Here is a 17,170-nt window from a genome sequence, read left to right on the forward strand (position 1 = left end):
ACTAAGGAAGAGGCAGTGTTACGACAGCGGAAGTAACGCGACGCTGGGAGCATGCGCGCTGGAGTTTCTAGAAGGATCAAGACTTATTGAGGAACCTCGCGAATGTCCGAGTGTTTGCCAGGCGCCCACTTTTTTAACATATAAGCCCGGCAAATAAAGCCAGCGATAGATAGATATGCAGATAGAATGATAGATTGAAGATAGACATAATTGAGTCAAGCGAACACTAGGAACCGTAAGTAAATTGTGTGAACCACTGTGATTTATAGCGTGTGTTGTAAAATTTGTTAAGTTTAAAGTGACTGTGGAAATTCTATGTATTACAAAGTTGTATCGAGAAAGAATAAACTAGTTTTAATTAAGAAAGAACTTGTGTCGCTGAAGTTCCTCGGAAAGAATTTATACCGGAAATTAAGGAAATTGTCAAACGAGCAGATACGTAACAATATTTTTGTCTCCCACAGCTCACTGTTTGGTAACCATATTTCAGTACCAGAATTGTCGGTTGTTCTGAATAATGAAAGACAACTGAAATACTAATTTTATACATCTTTGTTTTGAATCCAAAATGGACAAATTGAGGGAAGTATGTGTGAAAAAACATTTGCAAGTCAATTTTTAACTCAAATTTTAGGCCTTTTGGTTTATAAAACTTCACCATCTTTTAGTGTTTAAACTGCAACATTTACTGGTGGCATTTTGAAGTGTTTTGTCTTTCATCGTCTAGCCCAACTGACGCTTTCTCGAATTATACTATGAGCCTCTTGGTGGTGATATGTGGGAGAAAGAATAGATCTGAAATGGCATTTTTGCATGCCTCTAATTTTGAACCCTCAATGGACAAATTGGGAGAAATGTGGGAGGGAGAAAAGCATCTGAAATTAACTTGACTTTTAGAGACTGTCCTTTTATGAATAAAATTCTGTCTAAACTGATTGCCTTATAGTTTCTAAATGTATAATTTTCTAATAGTAGACATATTTACTTTATGAATAACTATATGATATTGATACTCTTATACTTAATAAACAATTGCCCTACTCAATTAGCTTCCAATTGTTATGAAGAGTTATGGTATTGTAACTCAGAAAACTAGGTACCACAGCTTTTAGAAAATATAAAAAAAAACATCCAGGACAGTGTCATGTCTGCTCAGATCACAGAATTGTAGCTTACAATGTAACTGTAAGGTTTGCTCAGACTTGGAAAGATAGTACAAGATCGCCATATCTCAAGAAAGAACCAAATTTGTTCAGTATGAACATAATGTAGGATTGTATTACTATATTTTGTTTTAAGAAAGGTAGATCTAGCCATATATTTATGGAAAGTTGTTTTTGTTTATTATGTGAATTAACTGAATGTTTGCAGGGTCAGTCCATTGCACCAACCCCATATTGGAAAAAGAATGTTCACTATAATTTCGAATATGCTATCAATGTTAACATGAAATGTTTCAAATTATTAGTTAAAGTGTACAATTCTGTTGTACACAAAAAATCAGATGTGTTATAAATATATTTGTACTCAAGGTATGTTTGTGAATTAATGATGTCAATCTGCTTCAGACTCTGACAAGTTGGAATGCAAAGTTATTTATGATCATGTCAAGAATGAGAATACTTTTAATCATTGTGCAGTTTGCATATTGTATTTGCATGCCTCCTGTACATATCGACAGTTTTTTTCAGTATCCCTATGTATGAGTTAATTGCCTGTGGTAATAATCTCAGTGGAAAAAAAGCATTGTTACTGGAATCATATTTATCAGTGGCAATATTACTAGTGTCATTTTTATTGGTGCTATTTTTACATGTTTAATTATCAGAAACGTTATTACCAATGCCATTATTATCAGACACCTTGGAATTGTGCTGTGTAACATTATAAGAAATTTATGAATAGACTGGATGCATCCACAAAATATCTCATGAAGGATTTAGATTAACAATTTTAAGATAAATAATTAGAATTATCACCCATTGCTTGATTGCTTATTTTTCCTTTTAATTATAAATTTTATTTTTGACTTTTATGTACATACACATTATACTCATATCATGTTGTACTGTTAGTAGTAAATAGAGAAATCTGATATGATGCTGTTAACAGAGAATCTCACACTTGACTGATATTTGGTGTTTATATTTATCTAGTGTTGACTAGATTACTTTTCTTAACCTAGGTGGTATGGATTATGTTTTATCAAGTTTGTATTTAAATGTAACTAAAAACTTTTTTAAACTACTTGAATAATTTAGAACACATTCAATGTAACACCAAGAACCAAGTATTGTTGTTTAAATTAAAGTTCATGTAGCATGTGTGTAGACAAAGGGGTTACCCTAAATTGTCCATATATATGTATAAAACATACTTAAAAGGTGTAAAACAGTCTATGATACTATCAAAATGCACAATTTTAAGTGAAAATTACAAAAACCTTCTATGGGGCATCCCCCCCTTCTATATGGCTTTGCCACTCATTTATTTTCTTCCCCAGAAGTAGCACCCTCCTTTATAAATTTCTGCCTATGTCCCTTTGTAGCCAAATAAAAACATATCCCATAGGTGAAATGATTTACACATAAAGGTGTGTGGAGTATGTTCTTCCTGACTTTATGTAGGAAAAAAGCATATTGTAAAATTAAACATTATTCTAGAGTTGTTTGAAGGAGTAATTTAAGAATGTGTCACTAATTTTATATAACCCAGAAGCTGATGATCCTATGAGAATCTCGTGGCAAGTAATAGGAGGTAATACCAACAACAACTGTTTGGTGTGGGAAGAGGAGCGGCCCTATGTTTCTGGCATAGCTGTGAAAGCTGGGACCTTGGATGCTTTGATAGACCTTCTAGTCAGCTCCTTTTGTAAGTTGTATAAAAAATATTGTTGTAATACTTTATATCTCTAAATAAATTTCAATATTAAGTGAAATATGCAATCACACAAAACTATCATAATAAGTTTGTTTTTGTTAATTTTAAAAGTTAAAGGTGCAAATGAAACTGATTCTTCTTTTCAGCACATTACCTCTTGACATACTTGTACTAATCCATTGCATGGTCATTAAGTTCTTCTCTACATTTCTTCCTAAATAATGTTATAACATCACTCATTTGTGAACCATCTCATTGTTAATAAGATATTCTCCCTGCCAATAAAATACCTCATTTGTACTTACATGTGTCACATGGTTTCTTAGCTAGCATGTTATAGCTTCAGAGATCACTCTTTTCATCAATAATCATTTGTCCATGATGTGATTAATTTTACATATTTTATGTGCTTTCTTGATAATGTTTTTACATCTTACAACTTCTCATTTGGAAAGTTTGACTTATAATTTTTCTCTACTTTTGAGGAAATTTATTTAGCCTTTTATTGAGAATAGAACATCTTCCAAGACAATAATACTTCTTTTACTGGGATCCATTTCTTTTTTTTTCTTCAGCTTCTGTCAGTGTCCCTTTTATTTGTGAGAAGCCAGCTACAATTTCCTATCAGCACGCTTCCTTCACTGCCTTGACTTGTCTTTTAGAAGCTCATTATTCTTTCTGTTTACATTCATGTTATCAGAATGATCCTTGTTTTAAGAGGCTAATTCTACCCCTCTTATTGGGCCACTGTCGCATTTTGCTCATTTTGAACTTCTCATCCACAGTCTTTTTTTTTTAGGCGTTTACAACCTACAACTGCCCTTTGACACTTCCAGGATCTTCTCCCCACATTTTTAATTTCCAGTAAGTGAAAGTTGGGCCTTACTTATCATTTTCTAAGAGTCTTCTCTTCTAAAGTGGTTCTCTATCCCATCTTTGGTTCCTTTCACATATCCTTCTGCTTTTTGATCTTATTCAAGTGGAGCTTTTGTATCAAGAGGTCTCAATCTAACTTCTTCAGCAAGGAGATCATCAGTCTGTGTTCTCTTGGATTTTACTTTCTCTTGTTTCTAGTTCAGAAATTTATAGTTGACTTATTTTAAATCTCTTAAGCCTGCTTCAGTTTCTGATTGTCTGTTGTTTTGAGTTAGAAGTTTCAATAACTCTCTCGATCTCTTTTCCAGATTTTATTAATAATGAATTTTGACATCCAAATGTTATTTTCATAGTCCCCTTCATGAAGATTTCTCCATTTCTTTCATGAAAGTGACATGTACATATATATATGTGTTCAGAGTGTGGTAATCTTAGGTACATGGATTTCCCCTAAGAGTAACCTCCACAAAATAGCAGGAGGTTCAACAGAAAATGTGTTATGGAGCAAGTCTGAATTCTGTAAATTTGAAAAATGAAAGAGACTGGACATAAGGTGTAGTAAGAGGAAACAATATTTATTCAATACACCAAAACAATCAAGGATAAGACAAGTACATGAGAGACAATGCTTTTACTGGATATCTAATCTATTAAAAACCCTTAGAACTGTTGCTATCTCTGTGAGAACCATTAGAATTTTTAAGAACTGTTCCAGACTGAGAAAACATAGCATTATATACATAAAACAATAATGCTATCCTTCTCTGGTTTGTGTGTTGCCCATGTGGTTATTGGTTATTATCATCAAAAGTAAGGAAGGTTAAATCTGTAGTGTATCCCCTGACATGCCAGTGAAAAAGATCATTGTGGTCCATATCTACATAGTAAGTTCGACCTTAAATAATTTTCTTCCATAAGAAAGTGTATGTTATACTATAGGTGACTGATCCAGAAATATTAAACAAAGAGGAATAAAACGTGTAGTGTGCCTGCATGCCATAAGAAGTCTTCTTTTTGGATTGCTTGCTTTTTTAACTTTTAACAATAATTGTGTACTCATTTGATACTTAATCATGTTCACAAAGATTATTAACTACTATATAGATAACTGGTTTCAGACCTGTATCAGAAGAGTAATTGTAATAAAACCTTCTTCAGTTAAAGACTACTGACACTTAAGTTCTGCTTCCTAAATACATGTACTAGTTGATTAAGCTTTTGAAGTATCCACCTTACCCTGTTCAAATAATTATCCATCTAGTAGTTGTTCTTACTAATATCTGAGATTCAGCTGATACAAAAATATCCATATTTTTTTGACAGTTGGTTCATTTTGCCATTACCTTAATCTACTCCACAGATTCTTTCTCTGTTGAGGATATTGTCTTTTGTACCAAATTTTGTTCCCCTTGCATAAGTTTTTGCAAAACTGTGAGAGCACGGGGATATTTCTGTTTTCTGTTATCCTGGATCATTTTCTGTGCTAGGTTATGCTGTTTGCCTCTTCAACCTTGGTGTTCTCTTTATCAGCCAAAAAACTTCATCTTTTTCCCTGGCATTCTTTGTTTGACCACCATGGAAGTCACTTCTTCCTTCAAATATACCATATTTAGCTTGCCTTTTGACTTGGACTTGCTTTCATGCCACCTTGAAAGTTTGTTGGGAAAAAGATTTTTGTACTGGTTTCAGAACAGCCATGCCCTTTGTCTTCCACTCAGCAGTTGTCAGACTTCATTAACTTTGTTTTTGGGCAGAGACTTTCTACCTCGTAAAGAATGCTGCTCTCTTGAACACTTTGGTCTTCTTTAATGCCTGTCTCTTTCAGTAGGATATTTCCATATCACTTGCTCACACCATTCCAAGTTGAAACATTGTTTTACTTTTTCAGGCTCTTGCTCTTCTTTTATGTGAGCTTTTTGCATTTAAAATTTCCTTTGCCTGGAATGATTCATACCTCTTCTCTAAAAGTTCCTTTTGATTATGGACTTGAGAAAGTGGTTTAAGAAAGTGCTTACTTTTTATTCTTTTCTTCTCTTTACTTCCACTAGGACATGCATGTTTTGACCTCACCAAACTGCTATGCTTTGTTAAGACTGCTCATCAAAAACTGAGACATTCTTTGGAGAGTTTCCCACCTCTATATCCAAAGGAATCATAGTGTATGACAAACTTTTATTGTTATACTTACTCAGTTGTTCAGTCTCTTCATCCATAAGGTGAAGAATTTATAATGAGATGTATCATTCTTTTTTCTAACATAAGAGTTACTGCATGTTGATGTTTTTGGTTATGGTTTCTTGTTTCACCTGGAGAACATTCACATCCTTTTACTTGCATAATTATACCATTTCATCATTATCTGGATTCTGTCTACTGTTACATGGTGGTGGCCTTTCAGACACAAGCAGAATTTTAAGAAATGTTGAATTTCATTGACAAGCACCCTAAGAATTGAAGTGCTTTCCCAGTGGTGGCATATTTAGGAGTTGTTCTGTTTTTCTTTATAGATTTTAAAACATGGACTTTTTTATACTTGTAGTCAAACATTTTCTTTGGATCATTAAGCTCCATCCCTGACATTCACAATGTGCTTCCTAGATGTTCTCTTGAAATCTAGCATAAAAAGATCTTTATGATGTGAATAAAGTTTCATTCAAAATATCACCCAGTGCATTGTTCCAGTATTTGTAGTGAATGAGTTTGTTAGTGTGGTTATTTTATCCTTATTTTGATGAAATTCCAGTACTTTTGATAGATTTCCCGGTTTTCCATTAATCCTTTCATGGGTCCAAGATGGAACATACCACAGTCATCATTCCTGGTTACTCGTTCCAACAAGTGTGGCTGTTTACAGAACATTATTGCCTCATAGTCACATAAATACCACTGGTCTTATATCAGTAGGCCCCTTGAACAGTTCCTATGAGCCATCATGGATGAGACCTTCTAGCAGTCAGTGCTTCTTTTATCTGGTTGAGAAAGATGCTATCTCTTCTTTTTTCTTTACAGTCTCATCTTCCTTATGATAATCTTAGGTAGTAATATGGGTTGGGTTTAAAATATCATTTTAGTATTACTGTTATAATGAAATTCAAATAAACACTTACCTCTCCATGGAAAAAAATTAATTTCCACTCTCCCAAACTTCATCTAGACATCTCTAGCAGAGTAGTCTCTGGTACTGTCACACAACAGAGTAAAGATGAAGATTGCTGATAGGTGAAGAAAATCTTTTGGAACTATGAGCTAATTCATGAATATGTAACATCACAAAATGACAGAGAAAGCTTATTTTAATACACTATTGTAATATGAAGATTAGCAATGAAAGTGAAAAAAAGGGTTTGAATCAAGGCTTGACTATGTGTGATTTGATTTGATTTTTTGCAGTACCAGTAGGTGGCCTAGAAGAAGAAAACAATGATTTTCCACATGTTTTCCTTTTAATGCATCAGTGGTTTGTTTCATCCAAGGAACTTGCAAAACGTCTCACTGACTTATATCCTTTTAGCAGTTTTGTATGAGCTAGAATTCTAAGTAGAAATATTTTTTGTATCCAATAAGTTATTTAAAAAAACATTAGTAAGGCCTAATAAATGTTTCAGAAATGCTATTTCAGTTGTATTGTGTTATATCTCTGTTGAATTGGTTGGATGTTTAAATATCCTGAAATTGCATTAATTGCTGGTGTTGTCCAGTATAATTACAAAAACTTAACTGTTAACTGATATCATAAATTGTAAAGTAGTCTTAGCATTGTCATATTACAAGGTATAATTCTTGACATTAGCGTCAGGAAGCTCAGATCAAAGAACATACTATTATAAAGGGAAATCTGAATACAAAAAAAAAAAATTGGACAAGGGTCACATAACATAGGGAGTGGGTTAAGCACTTAAAGACAATTACTAAATTACTGTTTAAGATCAGTGGCAAAAGCCATCCACATGCCTTAGGCAACAATATGCAATATAATCAAGAAGGATCTCAGTCTGGAAAGAGGCCAACAGAGTATTGGTTCACCAGGATAAGGTTTCTAATCATACCCACCATTCAACCATTGCATACCTCAAGTAGCTAGAGAATGAAATGGTATATCTATGCTATTCCACACAAATTCATACTGGTTAAGTTGTCAGATACAGAACCTTTGGATTTCTATAATATCAAACTGTTTAAACAGCCACTGGTAACCCTTAATTTTCATACACTTGATGGACTATGGAAAGCTGCAGGCCCGGCATGGCCAGGTGGTTAGGGCGCTCAACTCGCAATCCAAGGGTCGCGGGTTCGAATCCCCGTCACACCAAACATGCTTGCCCTTTCAGCCGTGAGGGCATTACAATGTAACAGTCAATCCCACTATTCGTTGGTAAAAGAGTAGTTCAAGAGTTGGCGGTGGGTGGTGATGACTAGTTGCCCTCCCTCTAGTCTTACACTGCAAAATTAGGGATGGCTAGCGCAGATAGCCCTCATGTAGCTTTGCGCAAATTTAAAAACAAACAATGAAAAGCTGCAGGGAAGAGTGGTGTGCTTTAGACATGGAAGCATTATGACAGAGCCTTTTGCAATGGAAACTATGATGCAGGGGCACTGTCAGGATGCACAGTTGTATGTTAGATAGAGCATGTTATTAAAGAAGTCAAAAGTTAAAGAGAGTATTGCATGCATTTTAGAATTTTGAATTGTCAATGGTCAAGCATTAGTACTTTGTATTGCATTGATGTGCCCATTTCTTAAATAAAAGTTGCATGTACACAAATATTAAAAGTTTTAGATATGAAAATGTTTAAAAGACTAACTTGAAAAATAGGAATAAAATAGGATCTGTTTACTTTTTACTTGCTACTATTCCACCTCCATCCCCACCCTCTGAAAAGAAAAATGTTTGTCTTGCAATGCTTGAAACATGCTCTGTTTTCTCTTGAGTCCCTTCTCTTTTAATGTTCTTTGCACATTACTGTGTTATTGCAAGGCTAAAAGTGTTTTTGGCTATAAATTGTGATGTTGCTATACGCGTTAATCAGAAGTTCTGTAGAACATTATTTTGAATATTCAGTGAAATGAACAAGGAACAAAAAAATAACTTTAATAATTAGTGCAAAATCATTTTCAAGCTCAAAAAGCTTTGATCAGTATTCATATTTTTAGTTTTTCTTCTCTTGTTATTAATCATGTTTAGGTTAGATTATAAGAGTACTAGAAATCTTTCTCCTTTTGTAGAATCCCCTTTTGTGGTGCAACAATACTGAGAATTGTGACAGGGTTCAGCTTAAACCAGATAGAAACAAACTGCCTAGTTGGAGTATAATAAATGGCTCACCATAGAGTGATCAAACTAAAAAGAAATGGAAAGCTGATAGAGGACAAAATTTGATCATTTTCACAAGGTGTTCAACTGTGGAAAAAAAACTTATTCAAGGATATAACAATATTTATGTCATAATAGAAGTTTATAGGTTAATTTAAAAATTACTTTAGGTTAAAGAATAATGTGATATTTTGGGTTTGAATGAAATAAGCAATAGAGAAAAAAAGTAACATATCCTTAACCATTCATAAATTCTGGAAGGCTGAACAGTTGTATGGGTGCAGGCCTCCATGCCCTCACACTTTGGAGTATGTTAATAGATGTAGGGTATATCAATTTCGCACAAGAGTTTGCCAGGCTTTTAGGTAAATGTTATTAATTTTTCTCTGTTAATACTTGTATAATGTTTTCTTGAATCTTATTCACATGTTTAAGTGAGTGAAACATTTATAGTTTCATTCAAAAGTAGTCTGAATGACCCTAATAGTTACAGCAAGGCCTATTCTGGAAAGAATTTTAACTGGTAAAATACAAAAGAATGTGGAAAGGGTCAAATAATATGTAATAGCCATACAGTGTTCACAAAGAATATTATGCTGCTAAAATCTTGAAACTTATACAAAAATTAAACCCTGTTCACTTTTAAAATCTAAAACAGCTGAAATAGTTAGTTGATTCTAATATACAAGGTGATTGTAAAGAAAACCTCCTTACCAAGATAATTGTATTTTAAAACTACTATTCCTAGAGGAAAAAATGTCAATAAAGGCATATTGAGACTGAAAAGTATTATTCAGGTACAGTGTGTTTCAAAACCATATTACACTATAAACCTAACATGCTTTTCTTCCATTAAACTAGTATTGCTTATTTGTAATATATTTACACTCACAACTCTTTAACAGGAAACAAACTAAACATTATTCTTCATTCTAATCTGACCTGACAGAAAAAGTGTTGTCTGTCATCCTTTTCTGCCACTTTCCTTTAACTTGCCTTTGTATTAAAACAATTGGTACAATTAACTGAGGGTTCATATAATACTTTACACTGCTTTCCCCTTAAGTCTAATAACCACAAAAGGATTTTCCAACTTTAATCTACTGTAATTTAAATCTAGAAATATCTCTGCACCCTCAAAGATATACACAAATGACTTGCTTAGTACATATTTTTAGCAATTTCAACAAAACAATCAATGGCAAATATCACTTCAGATTATAAGTTCAGCCATTTGGGTGACTTCTTGATCTAGGGGAAACCTCTCAGCACTGGTTGTTCCATTGATATCTCTGGTGAGTGTTTTGAAACCAGTTTCACTTATAAGTGCATTTTCAGTACAAACATTGCCATGCTTCTTCTCTGGTAGCATAACTGTAGGTTGATCTTCATTTATTTCATTCTATGGTGTGATGTTTATGGAACAAGCTCTACTCTGTTGCTCATATCTGAACAATAACATTTTCAGGTCATCTGCATACCTTCTGATATTACAACTGTCTCTTAATTTCATGACAACTTAAGAACTATCCTGATCAACATTTGTTTTGTAAAGCAGTCATGGATAACATCTAATGCTTTAAGCATATAATTTGTCTCCATTGTTCAAATTTTTGTCCTTTACATTTGAGTCATACCATAACTTTTTTTTTCAACTAAGTGGAGCAAACTTTCATCAACTCATCCAGTTTAAGCAAGACAAGACAAGTCTTCAACTTTTCTACCCATCAGAAATTCAACAGGAAATCTTTCAGTAGTAGAATGTGATATAACTTGATACTTGAAGAGGAATCAGGATACCCTTGTTTCTTTATTACCCCTTGCAGTTTTTCATGTCGTCTTTAATCGTCTATACTTATCTCTCTGCCAAACCATTCAATCCAGGATGATAAGGTGCACAGATCAAGTGTGTGAATTCATTGATACTCCTAAATTTCAGAAACTGAATACTGATGAATGAAGAACAGTTGAACAATACTAAAGTATAGGTAGTCAATTCTTAGCAGACATTATTTAAACTTATTAATAGTTGTTTCAGATGTAGTGTTCACCATTGGATACAAATCTACCCACTTCGAATGCACATCAGTGATGCCCAGGAACATTTACTTCGTGTATGGACAAACATGATCAACATGTACTCTTACACATGGTTCTCTTGAATGATCCCATAGATACATGGGTGAAACTGGTGTTAATTAGCATTAGCTTAACATGTGACACATCCTTTACATTTTTCTTCAATATCCTTATCTAAATGCAGCCATAACCATAACTTTGTTCAAAGTTTCATTCTCAGTATTCTTGGATGTGATTTATGCAGCAGTATCTAGTGCTCTTGATCTACTTGGTTTAGGTGCTAGCACTTTCTTATCCTACAGTATAACTCCATCTTGTACACTCAGTTCCATTTCATGTCCACAGTATGACTTAAATTTGAATTTCTTTGTATTAGGCCATCTGTTGGTAATGAAGAGGCAAACACGGGATAAGATAGGATCTTGTTTTTTTTCATTTATTTAGCTGTGATAAGAGAAGCATTTTAAAACTTTAATAGTAGCACTGTATCCTGTAGTATAAGAGTTTTTATTGGTTTCTTTTGTAATGCTAAATGACTTATGACATCTTAAGCTTGAAAAATAAAGTCTGGAAGTACTGTTCAGAATTAAGTACTATCACTTCTACTAGTCAGACAGGCATTTTTAAGTTTCAAGTGATCATCCATAAACCACCCATCAGCTAAATGAAGTCCTGACAATTTGTTCATCTAAAATATAGAGATGGGCTCTGACATCTGTCACACATAATTATATAAGCAAAGCAAGGATATGGTCATGCGAGGACATCTTTAAAGTTGGAGCTAGTATTTAAGAGGCAAATGTGATTATATTTTCAGACCAATCTGCCATCGTGTGAGATAATGCTGCATCAATACTATATGGTGAAGCATAACAAGCAAGTGCAAGACCATTGTTGGAATCAAGTGTACCAATACCTCTGAAGAATGCAGTATCTGCTTGAATGTTTTAAAAGCACCTTCAGCATCAGTTCTGTTACCTAGATACCCTACTTCACTAGATTAAAAAATACATTTATCTTTTCTTGCACTAAAGCCATGCAGTTACAAACAACTTTTAACAACTGCATCGAGATTTTCGAATGCTCTTGTTTTCTTTCTCCTGTAATTAGAATGTTATCCACATAACAAAAAAACTTGTAGAATTCCCAACAATAGACTATCCATAAATCTTTGAAAAATTGCAGGTGACAATGAAATCGGAATTGATAATTGAAGGTAAGCATCATGGATATTTCTTTTCTTGAATGTCCTTTCTCCTATCAGACTAGAATATAAATCTTCAATTTGAGGAATGAGGTATGTATCAAACTTCATTACCTTATTATTCCTGGAATAAAGTTTCTAAAAGACTTATGGATTGTTGCTTGAAATTTAAAAATGTCTGTCAGACAAATAGAACTGATAGTTCTTAACTTTCAGCATTACTGCCAGACCTTATTTTTCAAGTTTAGAGTATATGTTAAAGCTGGAGCTAGTATTTAAGGGCAAGTGTGATTATATTTTCGGATTCAACTCCGAAAGTCTCACTTTTACTTTTGGGTGTGATTTATGCAGCAGCATCTAGTGCTCTTGATCTGTCTGGTGTAGGTACTAACACTTTCTTACCTCATAGTATAATTCTATCTCGTACACTCAGTTCCATTTCCTGTACACAATAAGGCTTAAGTTTGCATTAGGCCACATATTACTTTGAACAAGAATACAATATTTTATGGCAAATATCACTCCAGATTATAAGTCCAGAAGATTGGGTGACTTCCTGATCTGTGTGAAACATCTCATCACTGGTTGTTCTCTTGAACACTTGACCATATCAGAGCCCATCTTTACATTCTGGAGGAAGAAATTGTCAGAACTTCTTTTAGCTCATGGAATAAAGTTTGTAAATAGCTTATGGATGGTCACTTGAATTTGAAAAAATATCTTTCAGACAAATAGGAGTGATAGTTGTAATGGTAAACAACTTAAGACATCTTTATTGGTTGATTACCGTTCTGCTTATTGCCAAGTTTATCATTATGCTTAATAGCTAGTTTATTATTCTTTCCTTACCTTGAGGTTTGCTTGTGAATTTGGTTCATCATTTATTCTCTTCTGTGTAAAACATGTGGTTTCAGATTTGATTGAATGTCAGTAGCATTTATATCCACTAGATCCATTGCTTGTGCTATATCCATAGTTTTTTTTAATTCAAGGTAACTATAATAACAACCTTTGCTGAATTTTATCATCCTGTACACATCATTCCTGCCCATATATCACAAAGCATTTCTTCTATAAAGTCTCCCCAAAATCACTGTATTTAATGATATGTCTTGATTCAGCCACAAATTCATAAGTTGATTGACTTGGTTTCCTAAAATGAGAGTTTAATTTAAACCATTGAACGAATGGGGGAAAGCATAGATGGTAATGGTCTAGAATTAAGTCACATTGCTCCTTAAATATTTTATCTGATGACTTCTCAGGGGCTAATAGGCTATGCATTAAACCATAAGTTTTACAACCATTAAACACTAAATGATATAGCACATTTCTTTCTCATGCCATCAAGGTACTGTACTGTGTCTAGTCTTCTTTTTCCACATTGAACTAATCAATTTTACCAAGTGCTGTCATTTTTCAATAAGAATTAACCATTAGAAAAATTCAGTTACTTGCTTGCTATCCTCATTTCCAACTATAATATATTAACAATACAAACTTCAAATTTCATTCCTCATCATTATGTAGCATAACTTGTACATCAAAAAAAATATTAATGTCTGTACTCCTGTTTCTACCTTTACTCCCATGTCCCGTACCAGCCTTCTTTATTAGAAAAAATTATACAATTAGTGGAGGATTTATACAAGATAATGCATTTTATTTCTCTTTCTTCTCTTATTTTATACAATAAAAAATAGGACAACTGAATAAGGTGTGTGGCAGTATACAGGATATTATGAGAAGCAATGAACACTGTAGAAAACAGATGATGCTTACAATAGCCTCATTCAGGAATAAGCTTGATATGTTGATTGAGAATGATGGAAAGCATATTGAACACTTTTTTGTACAATATGTGAAACACTCTATACCATATTCTAAATAAAAGTTATAATTATTCATATAATTTGTCATGTCTATTGAAAATAACTTGTCACATAAATGAGAGACTGTTAAACATATTTGTTTATATATATCACTTTGTAGCTGTGTTATTTATACATTGTTTCTCTTAATAAAACCTTTCTGTGTATATGTACTTGAGCTTACCTGGCTGTTCAGTGATATTTATACATGGGCTCTTTGTATTAAAATAAATGATTTATTAGAATTCATATGACACTAATTAATTTCAGTAGCAAATACAAAGGGTTTATAACTCAGGTTGCATCCAGAATTGCTTGTTATTGGTTAAATTGACTGTAGGTGGCATGCAGTTAATTTTTTTTCTTGAAAACAGCTTGCTGCTTCTGACATTTCATAGTATTTGTAAAAAGTGCAGTATTAACGATAATTGTAATATCTAACACTAAAGTAATTCCAGGCCTCCCATATACTTACTTGAAAATGTTTTGCCTTCTATGTTTTGATGAGAACTAGGAGATTATAACATTGTCATGCGTAACTGACTTCTGTCAGAATCATGTAGAGTGCTCTATAAAATGTAATACCTGATATTTTAATTATTGTTCTCAAACATATCAGATGTCCACGACTGCCACATTTAAATTTTTTCTGAAATATGTGGTGTACACCACAACTACAGCTAAAAAGTATACTCAATAAATTTTGCATTATGGTTTTTACTGTCATTTGCTTTTTTATTTCAGTCAGGTGTAAGTCTCCTCATTTATCAATATTATTGAATTATATGAGAAATTGTCAGTTTCACTTATGCTTAATGCTTTCAATTTTACTAGCTATATGGATTTTAATGAGATATTTCAGATTTAATTTTATTAAGTGTGACAGTCTTGAAACACAAATTTGTGTAAAATGGTGTTTCTTGACATAGTAAAGCACATATTGGTATTTTTAATCACAATAATATTGAAATATTTTATGTTTTTAAAGCAAAATTTCCATCATGCAGCCTAGCTTGTAAACTTGAAGTTAGATAGAACTTATGTAGGTTACTAATCCTAAATATTATTTCAAATCAGGTAGACTTCTGAAATACTGATAGCCGTTCCTTGTTGTTTTGCTCTGATGCCATTAACAACCATGTGACTCAAAGTTCTGAATGTCTTTGATGATAATTCTTCACTCTCCCACCTTCCTCATGACTTATTACACATGCATCAAAAGATCTTAGATAAGACTGTTATTAATTTTTAACAAATCTTAATTTACTGAACTTATATGGGTTATCAGTAAGAAGAATATAATAGCATCTCAACTGCACACCTTCATTAAACTGAATTATATAAAATAATTCAAAATACTTATCAAATGTAAAATAGTTGAAATTTGTTGTGTTTTTATTTATAAAAATTGTAGGTTTTGGATACGGTCATTTCCAATTCATTTTGATCTAAACAATGAAGTTACCTTACTGTTGCTGGACTTTCAGCAGTCCATACGAGACAGAGGTTACAGTGCCTTGGGAGATTTAGTGGATGTCTCCAAAGTGTAAGTACATGTATAGCTAATGTACCTTCCTATATTTTGAATTATAAGAGCCTGAAAGACTTTTACATAGTTTTTAGATATATCTGTTTTATATCTTGATAAAATAATGAAAAGAATTACTAAAAAATACAAATTGACTTTAAAAAAATGCAATGTTTTCTTACAATTATGGTCATTAAATGTCTCACAGTCCGTCTTACCACTGGGCAAGAAGTGTGTCTGTAAGAAATCCTTCAGGCAAGCACACCAAGAAAAAAGTGTCATTAGTATTTGATCATCTTGAACCTGCTGAGTTAGCAGATCATTTGACATGTTTAGAACACAAAATGATGAGCAGGATAACAGTAAGTCTTTATTGTAGTATTTTATAAATTCTAAAAACAGAAGTATTATTTGGTTGTCTCAAACACCATCAGAAGCTCTGTAATGTAAACTATATAAATGGATATCAAAGTATATTTTTCCTCTGTAAATCAGTGAATAAAAAACAGAAGTTATGAGTTTTACTTTATTAATAAATTATTTAAGATGACTTCACTTTAAAGTACTACACTGAAAAAATTACAGTGAAACCCTAATTTTTGTTTTTCTAAATTGGGAAGTTTATGGACATCAAGACTTCAGCAGTGAAGGGAACTCTGCAGGATAACCCTAAACTAGAAAGAGCCATATCTTTGTGTAACGATATCTCCAAGTGGATTCAGTGCATGGTCTTAAGCAAGTCTTTGCCACAGCAGCGTGCTGATGTGATTGTAAAGTTTGTAGCTGTTGCCAAGGTAAGCCATTACTACAACATTAAATTTCTGAGATGCTGTAATGCACGTATTGGCTTTTGTCACAAACTGTTGAGCTGAACACAGTAATTTTCACAATTACTTTAAAAATGTAATAACATTCTCATATAGGTTACAGAGAAATACTGTTTTGTTATTCACTAATTATAATATTCCACTCCATTCTCCTTCCAAATAACACAACACAACAAAATGTTTGATTGGCATCAGTAGAGATGTAATACCCTTTAATTGCTTGTTCATAATGGTGATAACTTTATTTCCTAAAATTAAACATCTGAAAGTATACTTCTTAATAAAAACGTATAAGCAGATTTCCATAATCAAATTACTGTTCCACCTCACATTTATACCATTTTCTGTTGTTTTTTCATTTATTTTCTATTGACTCGTTTCTAAATGTTATTTTTTATATTTAATTCTGATATGGTACTTCCCTTCTCTCACAAAATGAGCTATTCTTGTCCACTTCTGCTCTCTATATGTAAATTTTTTCTTTGTGCATGCCACAAGCCTTCTGCTCCCCCCTATTGGAATTGAATGATTCCAACATGTCTCTCATGTAAATCATCATGCATCACTTCTTCACCAATAGAAGTGGGACATACA

General features: G+C 33.0%; 1 protein-coding gene across 2 annotated transcripts in view; it reads left to right on the forward strand.

Annotated features, from left to right (window-relative positions):
• LOC106459203 overlaps positions 1–17,170 on the forward strand; it is a 148,389-nt gene that overhangs the window by 68,235 nt on the left and 62,984 nt on the right. For both annotated transcript variants that reach the window (XM_013918804.2, XM_013918805.2), the window contains 6 exons: positions 2,716–2,871; positions 7,147–7,255; positions 9,319–9,432; positions 15,636–15,767; positions 15,958–16,111; positions 16,370–16,543. In XM_013918804.2, coding sequence (XP_013774258.1) covers positions 2,716–2,871; positions 7,147–7,255; positions 9,319–9,432; positions 15,636–15,767; positions 15,958–16,111; positions 16,370–16,543 — 839 coding nt within the window. The remainder of the gene's footprint in view (positions 1–2,715; positions 2,872–7,146; positions 7,256–9,318; positions 9,433–15,635; positions 15,768–15,957; positions 16,112–16,369; positions 16,544–17,170) is intronic.

This window comes from Limulus polyphemus, unplaced genomic scaffold (genome assembly GCF_000517525.1).
Source record: "Limulus polyphemus unplaced genomic scaffold, Limulus_polyphemus-2.1.2 Scaffold574, whole genome shotgun sequence".
Classification (NCBI taxonomy): Eukaryota; Metazoa; Arthropoda; class Merostomata; order Xiphosura; family Limulidae; genus Limulus; species Limulus polyphemus.